At 40.0% G+C, this 18,748-nt stretch overlaps 1 protein-coding gene across 1 annotated transcript in view; it reads right to left on the reverse strand.

Moving 5' to 3' along the window:
* The window catches only part of LOC307266888 (1-phosphatidylinositol 4,5-bisphosphate phosphodiesterase delta-3-A-like), a gene marked incomplete at both ends in the record, with an annotated part of 21,521 nt that extends 3,211 nt beyond the window's left edge, over positions 1-18,310 (reverse strand). Inside the window, 10 exons of the mRNA XM_080049006.1 lie at positions 538-554; positions 774-926; positions 2,351-2,495; positions 3,016-3,217; positions 4,177-4,402; positions 5,633-5,762; positions 6,006-6,234; positions 12,151-12,262; positions 12,367-12,422; positions 18,220-18,310. Of these exons, the coding sequence (XP_079905132.1) occupies positions 538-554; positions 774-926; positions 2,351-2,495; positions 3,016-3,217; positions 4,177-4,402; positions 5,633-5,762; positions 6,006-6,234; positions 12,151-12,262; positions 12,367-12,422; positions 18,220-18,310 (1,361 nt within the window). The remainder of the gene's footprint in view (positions 1-537; positions 555-773; positions 927-2,350; positions 2,496-3,015; positions 3,218-4,176; positions 4,403-5,632; positions 5,763-6,005; positions 6,235-12,150; positions 12,263-12,366; positions 12,423-18,219) is intronic.
* Between the last annotated feature and the right edge of the window lie 438 nt (positions 18,311-18,748).

Consider the following 18,748-nt stretch of genomic DNA (forward strand, 5'->3'; position numbering starts at 1 on the left):
AGATGTTTCTTCTACATTTTTATTTACTTGTATCTGTTTTTTATTATTTGAATTGCTGATTAAAATCTGTTTCTATGTTGTTGTGAGTGTATGTGTATGTATGTAACTTGTTGCTGCCTCTTGGCCAGGACTTAATCTCAATGGGACTTTCCTGGTTAAATAAATAAAAATAAATTAAAAACGTGGTTTAAACACAAACACACGAAACAATACGGAGCTACTACTGCAGCTACAGCCACAATGACTGCTACCTTATGATCGCCACTTTACAGTAATACTGCTGACACCACTACTACTTCTAACATTTTTAGAAATATTTTACTCGTTAGTTCCTTACCACTATCCTGTCTGAGATAAAAAGGAATCGATTAACAATGAATGGCAATTAACCAGATACGAATAAAACAGAACATGAAACCTATCCGTAATGACAGGCACATATATGCATTGAGCAGAAGGTAATGTCATTGTAAAGGTGCTTGAAGGAGATTGTCATTACTGGTGCATAGATTATGAATTCATGCTGCACTAACTTACACTGTAAATATGTGGAACTGCGTTATAAGTGGGACACAGAAGAGCAGATTGCCCCAGCTTTACAGTCAAACACAAAAAAGTCTCCTCAGAACTGACATTTTGTGAACAAATTGACTGTGTATCCAGTACAGGCAGGCATAATGTGTGCCATAATGAAATACTTTTTAATCTTCATGGATACTAGCTCTTTAGGGGATTTAACTTTCCTTTGGTTAAGTGGATCAGTGCCTCCTTACCTCTGGAGAAGGCAGACAGTGAGGGTCCAGACCGCCGAGGGGCTTGGTGAGCAGTTTGTCCCCCAGGATGGCTCTCAGGTGTCGGGCCATGACCGTCTGCTGCTCTACGGAGCAGTGGTTCTCCAGGGACAGGACCAAAGGGTAAGGAGAGGCCTGGCACAGAGGAACAATCAAATCAAATCAAATCAGTTGTATTTGTATAGCCCAATATCACAAATAGACATTTGCCTCAGTGGGCTTTACATTCCATACAGTATAACACCCTGCCCTTAGACCCTTAGCTCGGCTGAGAAAAAACTCCCAGTAAAAAAAACTAGGGCTGTCAAAATTAACGCGTTAACGCAGGGTGATTAATTTCTGGAATTAATGACGTTAATTTTTTAACGCAATTAACGCATGTGCAGAATGATCCGCCCCGTACATCCCACCGGCTCTGTACTACAGTCACTCTTAACGTTGTGGCTGACCAAGGATCAGTAGCTGCGCCCAGCCAAACATGAACCCACGTCTGTCTCGCGGGCATAGATAGTATATAAATCACGGCAGTTGATGTCGAAGCAACAGGAGGAGAAACATTGTCCGCTCTGTTCAGAGCCCACGAGGACACAAACGTCTGCAGTTTTCAGAGGTGTGTGTGATCAGACATCAACATAACGTCGGCTTCCTGGCACACATGAACAGTCCCCTAGGACGTGGTCGCGCGTACAAACGCTCGCACACACACACACACACACACACCGCGGACTGTAATCAAGTTGTATTCAAGAATGCACAACCTATAGATTCACCAAATAAATGCCATTCTATAGCCTATCCTATATTTGCCCAAAGACATAGTAAAGAGACAGACCAATTGAATTATGGTTTGGTAGGTAGGCCTATATATTTTAATTTGATTAAAATTTATTTTCACTATTAAAACCATCATTTGGATTTTCAATTAATAAACATACTAATTTTAAATGTACATATCCACCTTTTGTCATTTATCTTATCCGTTCATACAACAATATACAGAGAAAATTCAAATTTTTCGGGCATATTTCGAATGGTAAAATTAATCGTGATTAATCCACAGAATCATGTGATTAATCTGATTAAAAATTGTAATCGTTTGACAGTCCTAAAAAAAAACTTTATCTGGGTTAAAAATAGGAATAATTATACATACATAATACAGAAGGAAATCATCTTTTGGCTAGTGAGCAAAAGTCTCAATGTACCGTTGGCTTTTACCCTTTTTTATTTCAGAAATATGTTTATACCCTTATCTGCACAAATTCAATTCATTGACTTTGATTTTTAGTGAAATAGCTCTGATTGGGGCTGGGGCTTATCACAGGTGGAGGTAGTGCTAAATTAGGTTTGTAATGAGGGGACGTGGCTTCTACCCTTATGACATCATATGGGGAGAGAAATCTGCCTGGGGTTCTTGAACAACAGGTTATCAGAAAGGTGGAGCTAGAGAAAAAAGTACGTTTTTTCTCATGCTTTAATATTAAAAGAAAATTAAAATGTGCATTATGCATAATAGTGGACCTTTAAAATGAAAATGATTAGTGTTGTAGTGTACTCACTTTGAAGGCATATTCCTTGATAGTCTCAATGACTTCCACAAAGGGCACTTTAGAGGTTAGTGTACGTCCATGGTAGATGACTGGTTCTCCCTTATCTCCGTCCCAGCAGTCCAGCTCCACACAACGGCAGCCATGATTCAGGGCTCTAAGAGAAAAACAAAAAAATGTATTAGTATACTATACAATGAGTGAGAAAAAGGTGTCATTTGAGAGTTTGTAACTTATCTTTGTTGTTCAGTAGTCGATTGAAATAACATCCAGACTAGATTTTCCCATAATAAACGATAATAACAATGCGGTAACCACGGTGTGTACATAGTTGTACTTTTGTCTACATTCCTGTAATGCCATTTACCTCCCTCCCCCCCATGATATATGGTTATACTCTACCAATAATTGCAAAAAGTACAAAAAATTGATTGACGAGCGAAGCATACAGTATGCATATGACAACTGGACCATACAAAGTTAAATTGTTCAGTCTTCTGATGTGGGTCTTCCATGATAGCAAGTGATGTGCCTGTGATGACACTCGGCTATCTCATTTATTTTCGCTGATTCACCTAGCCTAATAGCAAGCTACGTATAATTACAGCAGTACATAAACACACACAGATTCAGAAAATGATACAAAGTGCATATGTACCCATTACATTTTATTTTACCGAATGTATGGCTCTGTGCTGCTGTCCCCGGTCAGCTGGTCCTTGGTGAGGTAGGTGTTGTGTGAAGAGGAGATGAAGTAGTGAGCCAGGGGGTGTGTCATGTCCTGGTAAACCCTGGTGTGCTCCGGGTCAAAGACACAGTTCTCTTTAGACAGCATGTACACCGTGAAGCCATTGGGGGTCATGAACTGGTTCTTCTGGGCTGTACCGGGCAAAAGGGCAAAAAAGTGTGTGTGTGTGTGTGTGTGTGTGTGTGTGTGTGTGTGTGTGTGTGTGTGTGTGTGTGTGTGTGCGTGTGTGTGTGTATGTGTGTGTGTGGTGGGTTGATCACAAGTCAATAAAAGGAAGTCCGTGCATTTTGTAAAAAAACAACTAAATATTAAACATAAGTTTTAGTTATATAGTATGGTTCTATTGTATGTTCATTTTGGACACACAGTATAACGCTGATATGACAGCATACAATATGACAGCATATCGTACTTTCAAAATGATCGAAGTTTCACAATGCTATCCATAAGTTAAAACTGTTTTACCCTATTCTCTTTTGGCCCATTTCTTACTAAATATGTTTGAGTTGTTATCAATAATCCTCTTATATTAATACCCAAGAGACAAATCAAGCATTATTTTGGAATTGCTTTTCTAGCAACCTGACTTACTATATGCTTGTCCAATCTGTATTCTCCTTTAAGTTATATTTTGGCCTCTTTACCCATCCTATGAAACATAAGTGGCTTTTTTAGCTGCTGGATGCTTTTCTGTGTTTAACACATAGATACTAACATTGTCTGTCTCACAATTTGGGGCTTCATTGCTAGTGTCCAATGGGTTTATCTGAGTCCATTTTGCCAGAACAATGTTGCTACTATCCCTGCGTTCCAATTCCCATACTTCCCTATTTAGTATGCCAGAAAAAGATTTAGGATGTCCCAAAACATGCACGTCAATTGTAGTATGCTGAAAATACATAAATGCCCCACTAACTCCAATAGCATTTTGGAGTATTCGTCTTTATTCTTGAAATTTCTCAACATAAAGAAAAAAAAATTTTCTCTCCTGTGACCCTAAAAGACTTCTGTACTTTAGTATGTAGTATAGTAAAAAGAAAAAGTATGTGACTTGGAACGCAGGGTAAGTGTTACTGTCTGGGTACTGTACCCCATTCGTTGAGCTCATAGGTGAGTATGAGGCTCTGGGCGTGGATGAGTGAATGGTCCTCCCCCTGGTCCTTGAGGAAGTCTCTGAGGTCCACGGTGGAGAGCACACAGCTGTTGGCAGAGTAGCGGATGAACACGGCATCCAGCTCTGGTCTCCGGAGCAACTCCCTGCAGAATACCTCGATCTCTCCGTGGTCCAGACGGCTGTCCGCTGACCGGTCACATTTCTGTCAGAGAACAACAGAGGGAGACACAGTCGATCAATATAAAGCTTGTATTGCAGACACAGGTCCATAAAACACATCATACAGTATAAAAAGAAGATACAAAAAATACATAGAAATAAATAAATGACATATTGAAAATGACAGACTAATAAGCTGAGCACAATGTGAATGTCACTATCATAACAATATTGTAACGAATAATAGAGGCCAGCAGACAGACTTGTATGTTTTTGAATACTTTTGCAGATGTGTTTAGACTACCAGATAAGAAATTGAACAGGCCACATACAAGGCCACTTCACACTTTGCATTGACACAGACAAACTGAACTGAGCTGAGAACTGCTAAGTTGGTCTCTAAATGCCATTGACCGCGGGTTTTCAACACGAGTCTGTTTGTTTTATTTTAATTTTTTTATTGTTTGTTTTATTTTTTATTTTTAAAATGTTCTGAAACAATAACTGTGTATCTAAATCCGAATCTGATGAAAATGGGGGCGGGACCTGAGAAGCCTTTGGCTTCTTCCGTCACCCTTCGGACAACACAAAGTAAGATGTATGAAGATATGAAAGAGAAAATTGTGTATTGTGTGGAATTGTCCGAAAGAATAATAAATTAAAAAAAATTTAAAATATTGGCATATAGGATATACAAGCCATAGCACCAATGCCGTCTTAACCTAGACATGTATCTGTAGCAGCTTTTCAGAGGGCTGGCTAGAGCTTCAATTATTTGGTTCTCTGACTTGTCCAGGCGACACATAAAACTAAACATCAGTTGTCTTAAGAGTGCCTCACAGGTTGGCACTCTAGTGGATACAAACAATCATTTGTATTGCAATGAGGCAGCAACCTCATTGCATCATTATATGCTACCTTGATTCTCTGCATACTCTTTCTATTTTATAATTAGACCACAATTGGGCGGTATACAATGGTGTGTTAATCTTTGTTTAGGTGTAAACAACCATTTTTAAGATGGTGCCAAATAGGTTGCCATAACGTAGATGATTACGTTACCAGGTGAAGACTTGCTTTAGGGTAAGGGTAGACTTAGGTTTTTGGTTAAGGTTAGGGTAAAGGTTAGGCAAGTAGTGGTTAGGGTTAGAGCAGGTCTCCAGTAAACTAATGTTACTCTATGTGTGTGTGTGTGTGTGTGTGTGTGTGTGTGTGTGTGTGTGTGTGTGTGTGTGTGTGTGTGTGTGTGTGTGTGTGTGTGTGTGCGTTCTACCTGGAAGAGGCTGCGGGCATACTGCTCACTTAGGTCAATGTTGATCATCTGCAGCAGTGTCTGGACCTCAGCGTAGCTCATCTTGTCATCATGGTTCTGGTCAGCTCGCCCCAGGTAAGCATGAATCCAGGTAACACAGACAGTCAAGGAAGCACAATAGGATTAGAGGAAACTGTACAGTGTTTGGTGGTGATATAGTTGGATCAATACAGACTGTTTTATAGCACATAACTAAATTATAACTTCCCCTAATCTGCCAATAGTTACTTTCTGTTGGTATCTAGGTTTTTTTTGGAACATTTGCCACTATCATCTGCCAGCATTCAGCATGGATTGGTTTTATATATTCCCAAATGAACATTAAAGAGGATATTGGTCCAGCTTCTCCCTCTGGGTCATGTTCTCCAGCCTCTCCTGCAGTGTGCGGATGCCTCTGACCCAGCGCTGAGCCTCCTCCTGGCTGGGACACAGCAGGTCCAGGCTCTTGCGTGGCCCTTTGAACACCACCGTCAGACAGCGGTCCTCCGGCACCGAGCTGGACATGTGACGCAGCGTCTCCGACTGGCAGCCCTCTCGAACACACTCTACCTCGGTCACAGAGACTGAGGAAGGGAGGGGGAGAAAGATTTTTTAAATTTTTTTTAACCTTTATTTATACAGGTAAATCCCATTGAGACCGGAGACTCTTTTTCAAGGGAGACCTGTTCCCATTTACACACACATTCATACACCTAAAGCAGGCCAACTATCGACATTCACACGAGGCAAGGTGGGTGAAGTGCCTTGCCCAAGGACACAACAACCATGACACAAGTGGCAGGGCGAGAATCGAACCGCGGTTTAGTGGTTATAGAGCAGGGGTTCTCAAACTTTTGATAGCTGAGGGCCAATTTTGGAACCCAACATTGGACCGACTAGTTCCAGAAACACAATCCAACACAAGAATAGACAAAATCCTGGAATAGTCTTAAGTGAAATCATAGACTATAGGCTTTATAATAAGAGTGAAATGGGTTGTCTTAAAATGGACAAGAGAAAAATTGCCACCTAACTATTTCAAATTTTAATTCCCGCCTCTTCCTTTATTTTCCCGTCATGCACTGCTTTTTACAGAAAATACCTGTAAACTGCAACATTCTCAGATATCGCTGTAAAATTATTATTTTCTCCCAATATGCATTGCAATTTACAGTATGATCTTGTAGAACATCAATACAGTAGGATACTGTGAGATTTTAGCTGTAAATCTACATCGAAGGTAGCCTGGCATTCCCAGACCTGCCACTAGGCGCTGGCAAATTAAATTTGCTGCGCGTGTTGGTCTGGACACGCTCCGTTGAAGCTTTATCAAGAAGACCAGAAATCTGGCTATGGTTTCAATTGGTTCTATCTAATATGGGCGCGCCAGAGCCCCTTATATGGTACTCTGGGGCGGACGTAACCAGATGACGACAGTGACGTGCATGCGACGTCGAAGCCGTGATAGTAAACATCAAAGATGGCTGCGGATATGTTGTGTGAGTTTGAGACTGCTTTGGCCTCAACCCTTAACGATTTGGAAGACGGCACTCAAATCTTTCATTAGCAAGTAAGTGGAATGTTCTATTTTGCCGACCGACAACGGCAAACGTTTAATTTAACAGTTTAACAGCTGTTCGCTAAACGAAAGGGGCTTACGTCGCCTTGTGCATCGCTCTGATTGGTTGTAGTGCTATCCAACTGCGTGCAGTGGCATTTGAAATGCACGAGTAGGAGCCGCCCCTTGAGTTGGAAATTTCTATTGATCGTGGCCAGACCCTCTATCGTTCAAGATATCAGGGTCTGGATTTCCAGGCTACATCAAAGGTTTACAATTTGAGAATAAACTACCTCTCTTAGCATTTCAGGCTAATCTTCAGTTATCAGCATCACATGGTTTCATATGTTGGTAGTTCATCAACACGTATGATAAAAGTTTTTCTACGTGAATACATTTGCTTTGGCACAACAGTTGATTAAGTTGACAGCAAGAAAATTGACTTTTAAATGCAAAATACCTATTTTGGTGAAAAAAAACATGCTTACCACAGCACTATGAGGTCCTCTCTTTCAGGGCCATGGGGAAATGAGAGGGGCTTGAAAACATATATCTCACATGTTTTCCGTTGCCTAGATACAGGGGGTGGCTCACATTACCCGATGCCTCAGATTCCCCCGTTCTCCCCTATAATTTATTTATTTATTTTTATAATTCATAATTCAATGCGGGCCGCCAGATATGTCGGCCCGCGGGCCGCACTTTGAGAACCACTGTTATAGAGCGTCAACAATTAAACAATCCTTCCTTCTGACATGGTGGTAAAAAAATTAAAAAAAATCTGAAAGACAGTAAGATGGACTCAAGTCTCTTGCACAGCTCTCTCAACAACTGCACGTTTCCATTAATAAATACTGTCTGTGTGTACTTCAAATATTTGTCACGCTACCACTATTTCTGCTAGGTCAACTGTATTTCTCGGTTAAACACACACACACACACACACACACACACACACACACACACACACACACACACGCACACACACAAAAACACACACACACACACACACACACACACACACACACACACACACACACACACACACACACACACACACACACACACACGTTGTGTCCACAGGAAATTATGGTTAAATGTAAGGCTTGGCCAATGAGACCATTAGGCTCCGTTTGGTTTTCTTCCTGAATCCTGAAATACCAGTTTATACTGTATTTGCAGAATGGTGTCAACACTGGCTTGGCAGCTAATAACACTGATGACAGTGATGCACTGATCATTAGAACTAAGGTAAGACACAAACAACTTTGGTGAAAGGGAGCTGTCTATAGAAAAACACACACATATTTATACTAATTTGAACCACGTTACCACAAGTAATTCACTCACAAACAGCTGTTTTTGTGTTATTTTTTCCACCTGTGTGTTCATCCAGCCCGCATCGACACTCGATTGCCCATGACTGTGACGATAGACGTGTGCTTTAACTATAACACTGGGATATGTTATTGGCAAATCAAACGTCACTACAGACCCAACATTAGCTGTTGCGAAGTGTATATTTGCATGTGGTTTGATTTCCCGAGAAACGACACACATAAATCATTTCAGGCGTCATGTGAGGTCACCGACAGACAGCAGAAGTGTGTACCTAACAACAGACAGAGAGGGGGAATTCTACTCAAAATATATCAACCTGTATACAGGGCTGCCTTTACCTGCCACTAGGCCCTGGGGCTGAGAGGTTTCGTAGGCCCCCCCCGGGCGGCGGTCTTACAATACAGATGCGTTAAAGCCATGTTTGTCTACACCACAATATCTCTATTGATGAAATACAAAATCACTTAAGGTAACATGTACTTAAACTCCTTCCTGGTCTAATGAGTTTTAATAACGAAACACACATGGTTGGTTACAGTGTTTTTCCAAGTTATTGTGGAGACAGCGGTGGGGACCCAGGACCTTCTAGGGGGTCCGGGGGCATGCCCCCCCGGAAGAAAAAATTGAACCTTTTAAAGTAAAATGCATCAATCTGGTGCACTTTGAGAAGAAAACTAAGTCTAAATCAACTGTGTCCTATGTGAGCTATTTTCTGGAATCATTTGGAGACACAGAAATACCAAAAAGCAGAAACAAAAATATACAGGTTTAAAAAATCCAGTCATTCAGCATTCCATTTTTTTTTAAATAATCCCTTATCCCAAAGCTACTTCTGTCTTTGAATTCTTTGTTTTGTTTTTAATGGCTCAACTCAATATAGGCCCTTGATCTGCGTTGCCCTGAACAATGTTATTTAAACAAAAATAACAAATTTACTGGTGAATGATAGGCTCCTTGATCTTCATAGGCCAAAAATAATGTGATTTTTTTTTTCCTTTTTCTGTAATGGTTCATAATGGGCCCCTGATCTCCGTACGCCCCCCCCCCCCCCCACGAAGATTAGGGGCCTATCATGAGCCAGTCAATAATCTATTGTTTTAAATGACAATGTTCGGGGCCTTCTTAGATTAGGGGCCTATATTGAGAAAGTAAAAAAAAAAAAAAAAAAAAAAAATTTTTTTTTTTTTGAGAGGCCCCTGATCTTCGTAGGCCCTGGGGCTTCAGCCCAGGTAAGCCCGTGCATTAAGGCGGCCCTGCCTGTATACACACTGTATGAACTCTGCAACATTAATAGTGGAATCAACACAGATATGTGTTCCCTTAACGTTTTATTTAATCCACTGTTTTAAGGTTTTAGATATGGATGTCCATCAGAGAGATTCTCATTACAGTATAGCCATAACAATCTCTTATGAGAGTATAGGTAGGCTAACAAAGCCATAATGTTAAAAGTACTCTAAATACTGAGTCAAAGTTCTGCATTTTCCGCTAATTGGAGTTAAAGTGTGAATAGTAACAGCGCTAGCTCTACAGTAAATCATCCCTGTGAGTGAATCATTATGATATACAGCTCTGGACAAAACTAAAGAGACCACTCCAATTTTAGCTCCATATTACTTAATGGAAATATTATAAATCACCGTTTCAACAGTTCAATATGTGAGAAAATGTACCAGCAGTCTATATAATAAAACCAAAATAAATGTAATTTTACTCAAACACATAGCCTACCTATACATTGTTAAAAAAAAGGGACATTGATCACCTGGAGTAGTTTCTTAATGTTTTTTTTTCCAGAGCTGTATATGACATCATTAGATTGTTTGAATTAGGCGTATTTACCTTGGGTTGTTACTGTGGATGGCCACTGTGTTATGGAGAAATATAAACCCAATGCCGAACATTGAAAGATTAAAAGATGTATATTGAAAACCCGTGATACTAGAGAATACCGCCACCTATTAAGGACACTGGACACAACTTCTCAATAACCAAAGTGGATCTCTCATCAAGCATGTGATACAGTAGAAATGGGTTAATATGGGTGAGTGCATTACATTATTAAAATAAGGTCAATTAAGATCTGTGACGCCTCTATGAATAGACTCTGGATTTGATAGATCAAGTAATAGATGCATTAATGTTTATTTTGCTGTTAAAAAAACTAAAGAAAAAAGTGTATGTAAATGCATAGACAGTAGACACACATTTGTAACCTATACGCCCTTAACAAGACGGTTTGTCAGAGACTAGTGGCTTCTAACCTGGGGATAGGAAGGCTTTATTAAAAGGATTTTTCACATTATTAGGAAGAAAATGACACTATGGTTAACTGTTCTCAGTTCATGTCCAACCTAAATCCATAAGCTGGTATTAAAAGGTTGGGCACTAGACCACCCAGTCAGGTTGTAGCAAACACACCTGATGTAAAAATAGTGGAATGAATGACTGGCTGAGGACACTGTCTTGTACCCACATGTCATGTCCAGTTAAACAAATATATCCAACCTTTAGCGTGTGTGTGTGTGTGTGTGTGTGTGTGTGTGTGTGTGTGTGTGTGTGTGTGTGTGTGTGTGTGTGTGTGTGTGTTTCAGTAAGAAGAAACTATATCATTAAAATTACTGGTGTCACACAAACAAACAGCAATTAATCGTTAGAGAAAAGGTCCCTTAAAACACACACACACGCACGCACACACACACATCACAAGTAAAGTCTAGTCTCGTGGCAAACAAAGTGCTTGTTCTGTACATGGGAGGCCAACCTCGTATGGTAACTAACTATACAGTGTAAAAAACCACAGGCTCCAGGGCCGACTCCCGTCACCACCACATGTAATGTCCTGTAATTTCTCTGTTTGAACTACAGCAGCATGGGCTCGCTGTTTTAGGAAGATGAAAATAGATCATCTCTGTAATCTAAATAGATGAGCTCTATAATCAAGTATGTGACCCTCAGATAATGAGTGAAGAGAGAGAGAGAGAGAGAGAGAGAGAGAGAGAGAGAGAGAGAGAGAGAGAGAGAGAGAGAGAGAGAGAGAGAGTAGACGGGGCACTACTTACGGAACAGATATTTTGGCAAAGGAAAAGCCTACTTGTTAACATGAAACAAACTGACATGATTCTTGACCTCTGGGTGTGGTACCTTACAGGTTGATTACTAAACTAATTCTACATGATTTTAAAGCGTATGGAAGAGGTTCGGAAGAATCCACTCAGTTCCAAGTAACCAAAACCTGCCATGTGGCCATGTGTAGGACTGCATCCAACTGATATTCAATCTTAATCAGGATAGCAAAGGTCTGGGGCGCTCCGGTGGCATAGTGGATAGAGCGCGTACCATGTTGGCTCAGCCCTTCGTTGTAGTGGTCGCAGGTTCAAATCCGACCCGTGGACCTTTACTGTATGTCCTCCCCTCTCTCTCTGTCTCCCCATTTCAACTCTGTACTATCTAATAAAGCTTGAATATGCCAAAAAATATATTTAAAAAGGATAGGAAATGTCTGCTCTGCATTCACATATCCCAGGTCAGTGTGCGTGCCAATATGTCTAAATTGATTCTGATTCATAACACACACACACACACACACACACACACTTACAGGACTGCTGTTCCTTGGCCCGGCTGGAGGTTTTGTGGGACTGACACCAGACAGTGACGCCGTCGTCCAGCAGCTTCAGAGTTCTGCGCTTCTGCCAGCGAGGGGAGCGGACCTTCACATGGGAGGAATGAACCCTTTAAGTCTCATTCATTTTGTCACTATTACTCTGCTACTACAATCAACTTACTAGCAGTTGATAACTAGTAATGCCTTTACCTTTACCATACTGGAGCCCTGCAACATCTGCTTCACATTTTCATCTTCTTCCACTCCTAGAAAAGAAAACATACAAAGATGGTTAAAGGTGCACTATGTTAACTTTGGATGTGTCAGAGAAGTTTAACATTTTCTAAGGTATATCCTCATAACTGAACAAACAAACTTTCCTCACAGGGAAAATGTGATCGCTGGAACACTGTTTGAAGTTAGAAAGCTTCCTGAGAAGTTACTGTTGTTGTTGTTTATAGAAGCAGGGCCCAAAGTTTGGTTTACAAAACATATTGTAGTCTTACGTTTGGTTCCAGGTGTCTCAAAATAATTTAGTTTTGATTTATGACGATATAATTATTCAATACTAACAATGACATGTAGTGAAACGATCTTTTGTAAACCAACTGCAGGCTCCGTGAATGTAGACAAATCCCCAATACCTTGAAATTGCATAGTGCACCTTTGAAGAAATGTCATGAAAATTGGACTTGACTATGTACAGGATGGCAGTGTGTGATGTGAACTCGGCAGCACTGGAAGAAGGCGGGGGGTGAAGAGTGAAAAGGGAGTAGGACTGTAGACTACAGCATAGTCAGAATTAGTAGTTGGTGTATATATATATATATATATACATGTTGGACCACAGCCACTCATATGGTAGCTCTGTAATTCTGAAGTCCTGAAGCAGCCGTTGGGTGTGGCTAGAGATTACAAGGTATGGATGAAAACAGAAGAGAGCAAGGGAAGGACTTGGACTTCATGTTGTGGAAGAGTAAATACAAAGTAGCTTCAAGCTAAATAAATAAACTTGCCTTGCCTATGTTTTCTTTTTGTCTTCTGTTAAGTTACTTTATTAGTCAATAGTTAGATTGAAATGTGTCAATTCACATCTCCCCCCTCAAGTTACCACACTCCAGAGGGGGTCATAGCGCAGGGTCAGCCGTAGTACAGCGCCCCTGGAGCAGTTTTGGGGTTAAGAGTCTTGCGCAAGGACACAATGGTAGAGATGGTGAGCACAGTAGATGTAATAGCAGCCACTACTAGTTTTACAACTAACACCCTCCTGTCCCGTGCCAGGGGTTGAACCAGCGACCTCACGGTTACTGGTCAGCCACCTTTCCTCTGGGCCATCCTACCATCCTTTTGTTGCTGTTAGTGTAATGTGTGTATGTGTATTTGTTGTATTGTAAAACAAACTTAAAAATAAAGTCAAAAGTAAGGAGAGAAGATGAGCAAACTAAGATTGTAAGGTGGTGAAGTGGGACATGGAAGGTCTTCTGATACAGGGGCACAGGACATTCCAATGAACTAAGGGCTATTTCGTGACAGCTTTTGCCCAGATGAGATATGACGAGTGGCCGTCTGTTAATGATAGCCTTGTTATGTATAACTGTTAATCTCTCCATACATGTAAGGTAGGATTAACACTTGATCAAGTACTTTGTAAGAAACTTTGTTCATCGTTTCAGCAACTTTTATTTCTATCTGCTTAAATCACAATTAAGCAGATGACGCTCAGTTCTATGCTGAAGTCAGGATAGGGGAGAACGGGGTTGATAGGCACACTTTTTACTCTAGTGTGAACTGCTCATCACCAAAACATCTTTAAATGGTCATTCCTACATTAAATTGAAGCGTAAGGTGTTGGCTTGAAATGTGTATCCCTCTCAGTTTCCAACTTATTGTAATAAAGAAGAAATTAATCATCAAAGACACCCTGACACATTGTGACAACCAACCCATGTGAAATATAACCCTGTTCTCCCCTACTACAGATCCCAGCACGTGCTCTACAACTTAAATGTCTGTGTGTGTGTGCCAGCTGTTAACTAGTGCATGACTAAAACACTTGCTTATTTTGTTTAGTAAGAATCTGTCCTATCTTTAATATGTGGATATGTTAAATCTGATCTATTCTAACACTACAACAACTTCAACAAACATATTATTGAAAACTGTAATATACTGCCTAGGTTCATTTATATTGCACTGCATCATATAGCTAGAATTTAACATTAACTTAAACAAATACTTCACCCATACGGAACCGGCGTTCTATCATTATGAAATCACTATTATAATATAATGAATGAGGTTTTTCTTCCCTCAGTCTTCCCTAAGGCTTCCCTTGGCCCAGCTGTCCTGTTCAGCCAACAATAGGCCAAAACATAAAATACATTAAGCTTCAACAATTCAATCTTATATATGTATTATAAATGTTATTTTGCCCCAGTCAAGTGGCAAATGATGGAGACAGATTAATAAATAAAATCAAGATAGAACTGAACTTTTACTGTAGAGCGGTTTGTGGGATGTTTTTTTTCTGTGTGTCTACTGTCTACTGCAGCTCCACTTCAAGCCAAACAATCTAATCAATTGCCAATGCAGTGGCCAATAGAATGTGTGGAAACAGAAGTTATCTCAAGTTGCTTATGAAGAGAGGCTTAAAATAGCCATAACCCTATGTGCACATTTTGAACTGAGGGAAACAGTATAAGTTCTGAATTGCATTTTCTAGCTAAAGGAATAGTTCCACTGCAAATATTCATAAATGCTATGAAACATACTCCAGGCCTGTACTTCACACATACTGCTGAGTCCTAAAGCTGAGTAAGCAGGACTCAGCAGCTGCAACAGAAGTCTCACTGTGGTCTAAGGGAGGGTTGGGTCAGTACACTCACAAAGGCGTCTTGATACTGGAAACACACACGTACGCACGCACACACACACACACACACACACACACACACACACACACACACACACACACACACTCCGCTGTGTACAGCAGTGAGCTACTGTAAACGATGAGACATTGCAGCAGTGGGGCTGTGTGGTTGTAAACTAGGCAAGTTGTTTATTAGACAGTGTGTGTGATGAAACCATGTGGCGTGTTAATGTTACGGGTTGGCTGCATGGAGACACATAGTAACTGGCAGCAACACCTGATGTACTGCACATCTACAATGCGCCGATATATTTGCTTTATCAAGGGAGTTGAGATAAAGGCCAAACACACATGACGTCACATACACATTGGTCAATTTGTTAGAGGTGGAAAACTACTGGCTAGATAGAAATACAATTCTTGACTTGAATTGAAGTAGCAAAGTGAACACAATCAAACAATCCTCCATTAGAAGCAAACGCACTGCTTTTTCTAGTTGTATTTTATGAAAAGAAAACACATTTAAAAGGGATAATATGGGGTCAAGATTCTCAGCATTGAGCCTGGCTACAGGACACTCCAAGCAGGCTGGAAACGGTCATACATAAAATAATACTTTGTTACATACATCAGCTCAATCTTTATTTCTAGACGTACTTTAAAGGCAGTTTGTATACAGTGTGTGGTTAGGCCTCAATTTCAGTTGACTGTGTTTGTTATCTATGTTGCTTTTTGTGTTGGAAGTGAAAATCTTCATAGGACAACTCATATGCAAGAACACTATTAGAAACACACACGTGGCACAGTGAAGGCCACACAGCTCTGAGAGACAATTGGTGCTCAGCCAATGCCTTAATTAACTGGTCGAGGTGTCGACTAGAACTTACGTAAGGAAACACTAATAATAAAGGCTTCATCGGTTCATGAAAAAACCTGTACATGGATTATTTTTTGCACGTGTATTCTTCTCTGTGAATAAACAGCTGAAGGAAATGATAGAAAAATGAAAATGTGTATTATGCAAGTATTGTTAGAAATCATATGTCAACTTATACTATCACTATTAGTACTATTACTTTTGTGTTACATTAACTGAAATACTTAACCCAAATACATGACAGTGTCTGCCTACTTTTGTAACACTTATATGTTAATAATAATAATGACCTTTATACTGTATGTTAGCATGTGAGAATGTTGCACAAAGCTAGATGTTAGCTATGCACGAGCAAAAATTGCAAGCTGAATCATGACAGGACTGTTCGACTGGTATAGGTATTAAGGTGAAAATAGTGAGTAATAAGTCATTTAAGTGATACAGACAGTAGACAGCAAAACAACTAAATATTGCTGGGATTTGTTTGAGCTGTATTTGCATTGCCTCTGATTTAATTGTGCTAGCTGATAAACTGCTCCTGATCAAATATTCTCTATCTGGTGAGTCAGAGCTTTGGTGAAGATAAATAGGTTAGGATGTGTTATGGAAATTAATATTGTGTGATTATAAGAAATATATATTATATTGTTTTGTCATACATTGTGAATCTTCATACAATAGACCAAACAGTTTTGACCTTAGTCTCATGTAACACAAAGTCATGTTGTTATGACTGAGATAGTATGTACTGGAGACTAGGTTGCGCCAATGTATGTTTGTTATGTCTCACTATTCCAACCCTGAAATTATATTAGGCTGATGTTCGTGCGTAATTAGATTTTGCTATAACCTCTTGAGAATGACTGCATTCTTTAGTCATTTCATTACAATCCCATTGCTGTATTGTTGTCTTGACTCATGTTTGCAAACATTAAAGATCGGTTTATTTTGTATTTAAACATTGTGTCATCTGGTATTAATTGCCTAAATGCTCATCTTTCTAGAGGTTGATATTTGAATTCCACAACAGATGCTGATAGGAAGCAACATATTGTTCACTGCAGAGACACTGGTTAGAATCAACACACGTTAGAGGAGGACAGGGTGTCGTCCAAACAGCTGCTCATACGAATGCCGTTCTTAATCAGGTCGGCTCAAACATTGGACTATTTATAGAGTCTATTCAAAACCCACCTTCATACACAAGCCTTCACGTACAAGTGTTTTTGTTTTATAATTCTTATTTTCTCTTATTTAGTTTGTTCAGATGTATTTGTGCATGTGTGTTAAGCCCTTTGTAGCCGTGGGTATATCTATATAATATATATAGATCAAGTTTAACTTGCTCACGTACTGCAGACAGTTCACTTATTGATGTGATGAATTCATAAAACAGTGTCCTTCCTTTTAAAGTTTGGATTAAAAATGAGTTGTTTATGAAGGTGTTAGTCAATCCAGGGAAAGTTCCAACGTCCACTCACTTAAGCTTCCTTTCTCTGTTTATCATAGTGAACACGTTTACATTAAGACACGTGGCGTTCCCCTCCTTTATTATAGACATGCGTGTCATTTTCTGACAGATTTAGATTGTATGGTTATCTCACCAACAGAGGTGTTCTACAACACTATTTTATGATAAGTCAATACATGGATACAGCGTGTTAGAAAATGTATTGTTTTATTTTAGTCCTTTATAAAATAGATAGGAAGAATATTCACTGGTGTTTGATTTGCAATGTGATGATGTGCCGTGTTGTTCTTTATTTTTGTTGTGTCACCATCGGGCTAGCTGGAATTCGGACTGTCGGTCCTTGGAACAAACAGCAATTTATCGACAGTGCTTTGGCCACTGATACAATAAATTGAATTTTGGGATTCTGCAATCTGTTTGAATTATGTATACATCTAGGCTATATAGTATTATTTTATTTATAAATACAGTAGTCCTAGATATTTATTTATAATTATTATGTATTATTATTTATTTATGTGTTTTTTTAACTAAACGATTGATTCGGATGACTGTTTTTTTTAAATCGTGGCCAATGAGTGCCATAGCCTACTGTAGCCTATTGATGCTTTGATATTTGGACTAATAATAAGTAACATGGTAAAGAAATAATATAATGTATTATTACATTTAGGCTAGCCTATTATTATTATACCCGTGTTAATTAGGGAGGGAGAGGGGTAGGCTATATGCTACAACATTCAGTTGCGTCCGCAGTAGGCTATAGCCTCTAGTAGTCTTACTATCTCTGGTGGTTGAATATAGCCTACACTAAGATTGCAGCAGCATTGATCGAGAACTCACCCAGATTCCTCAGAGGATGAATGGCCTTTGACTCGGACGTCCCGGCTCCATTCTTAACGACCGGGGTCGCTTTCTTCTTATTGCCCAACATAACGCGCTTAATGCCGCGCTCCCTGCCTCCTCCTCTCCGCTGGCTCTATGGCCACCGCGGGTCCCACAGTGCTGCTCTCAGACCGAGGATGAGGCGATGTGTAACGGATCGGCTGTGTGTGGAGAGGCTCCTGGAGGATGTGGGGCTCTCCTCAGATTGCACCTCATAGTTTTATTCTAAGGAGGACGACATGTATAGCCCGGCCCAGCTTTCACGCTGCTGATGTCACACACGCAGATTGGATTTAGAAAATCACAGAGCTGCAGACAAGATCAGTGAGGCGCCACACACACCACAACACACCATAGCTTCCTGCTGGGCCTTTCAAAATAAAATAAGATCAGCCGTAGTCCTCACACAAGGCTAACCTCTAGCTGTCTTGATAGCTTTGAACTATGTGACTGTATCAGACTCTCAAAGTACACTGTATGAGCTAGA

The sequence above is a fragment of the Ammodytes marinus genome (assembly GCF_949987685.1).
Source record: "Ammodytes marinus genome assembly, chromosome: 20".
NCBI lineage: Eukaryota > Metazoa > Chordata > Actinopteri > Uranoscopiformes > Ammodytidae > Ammodytes > Ammodytes marinus.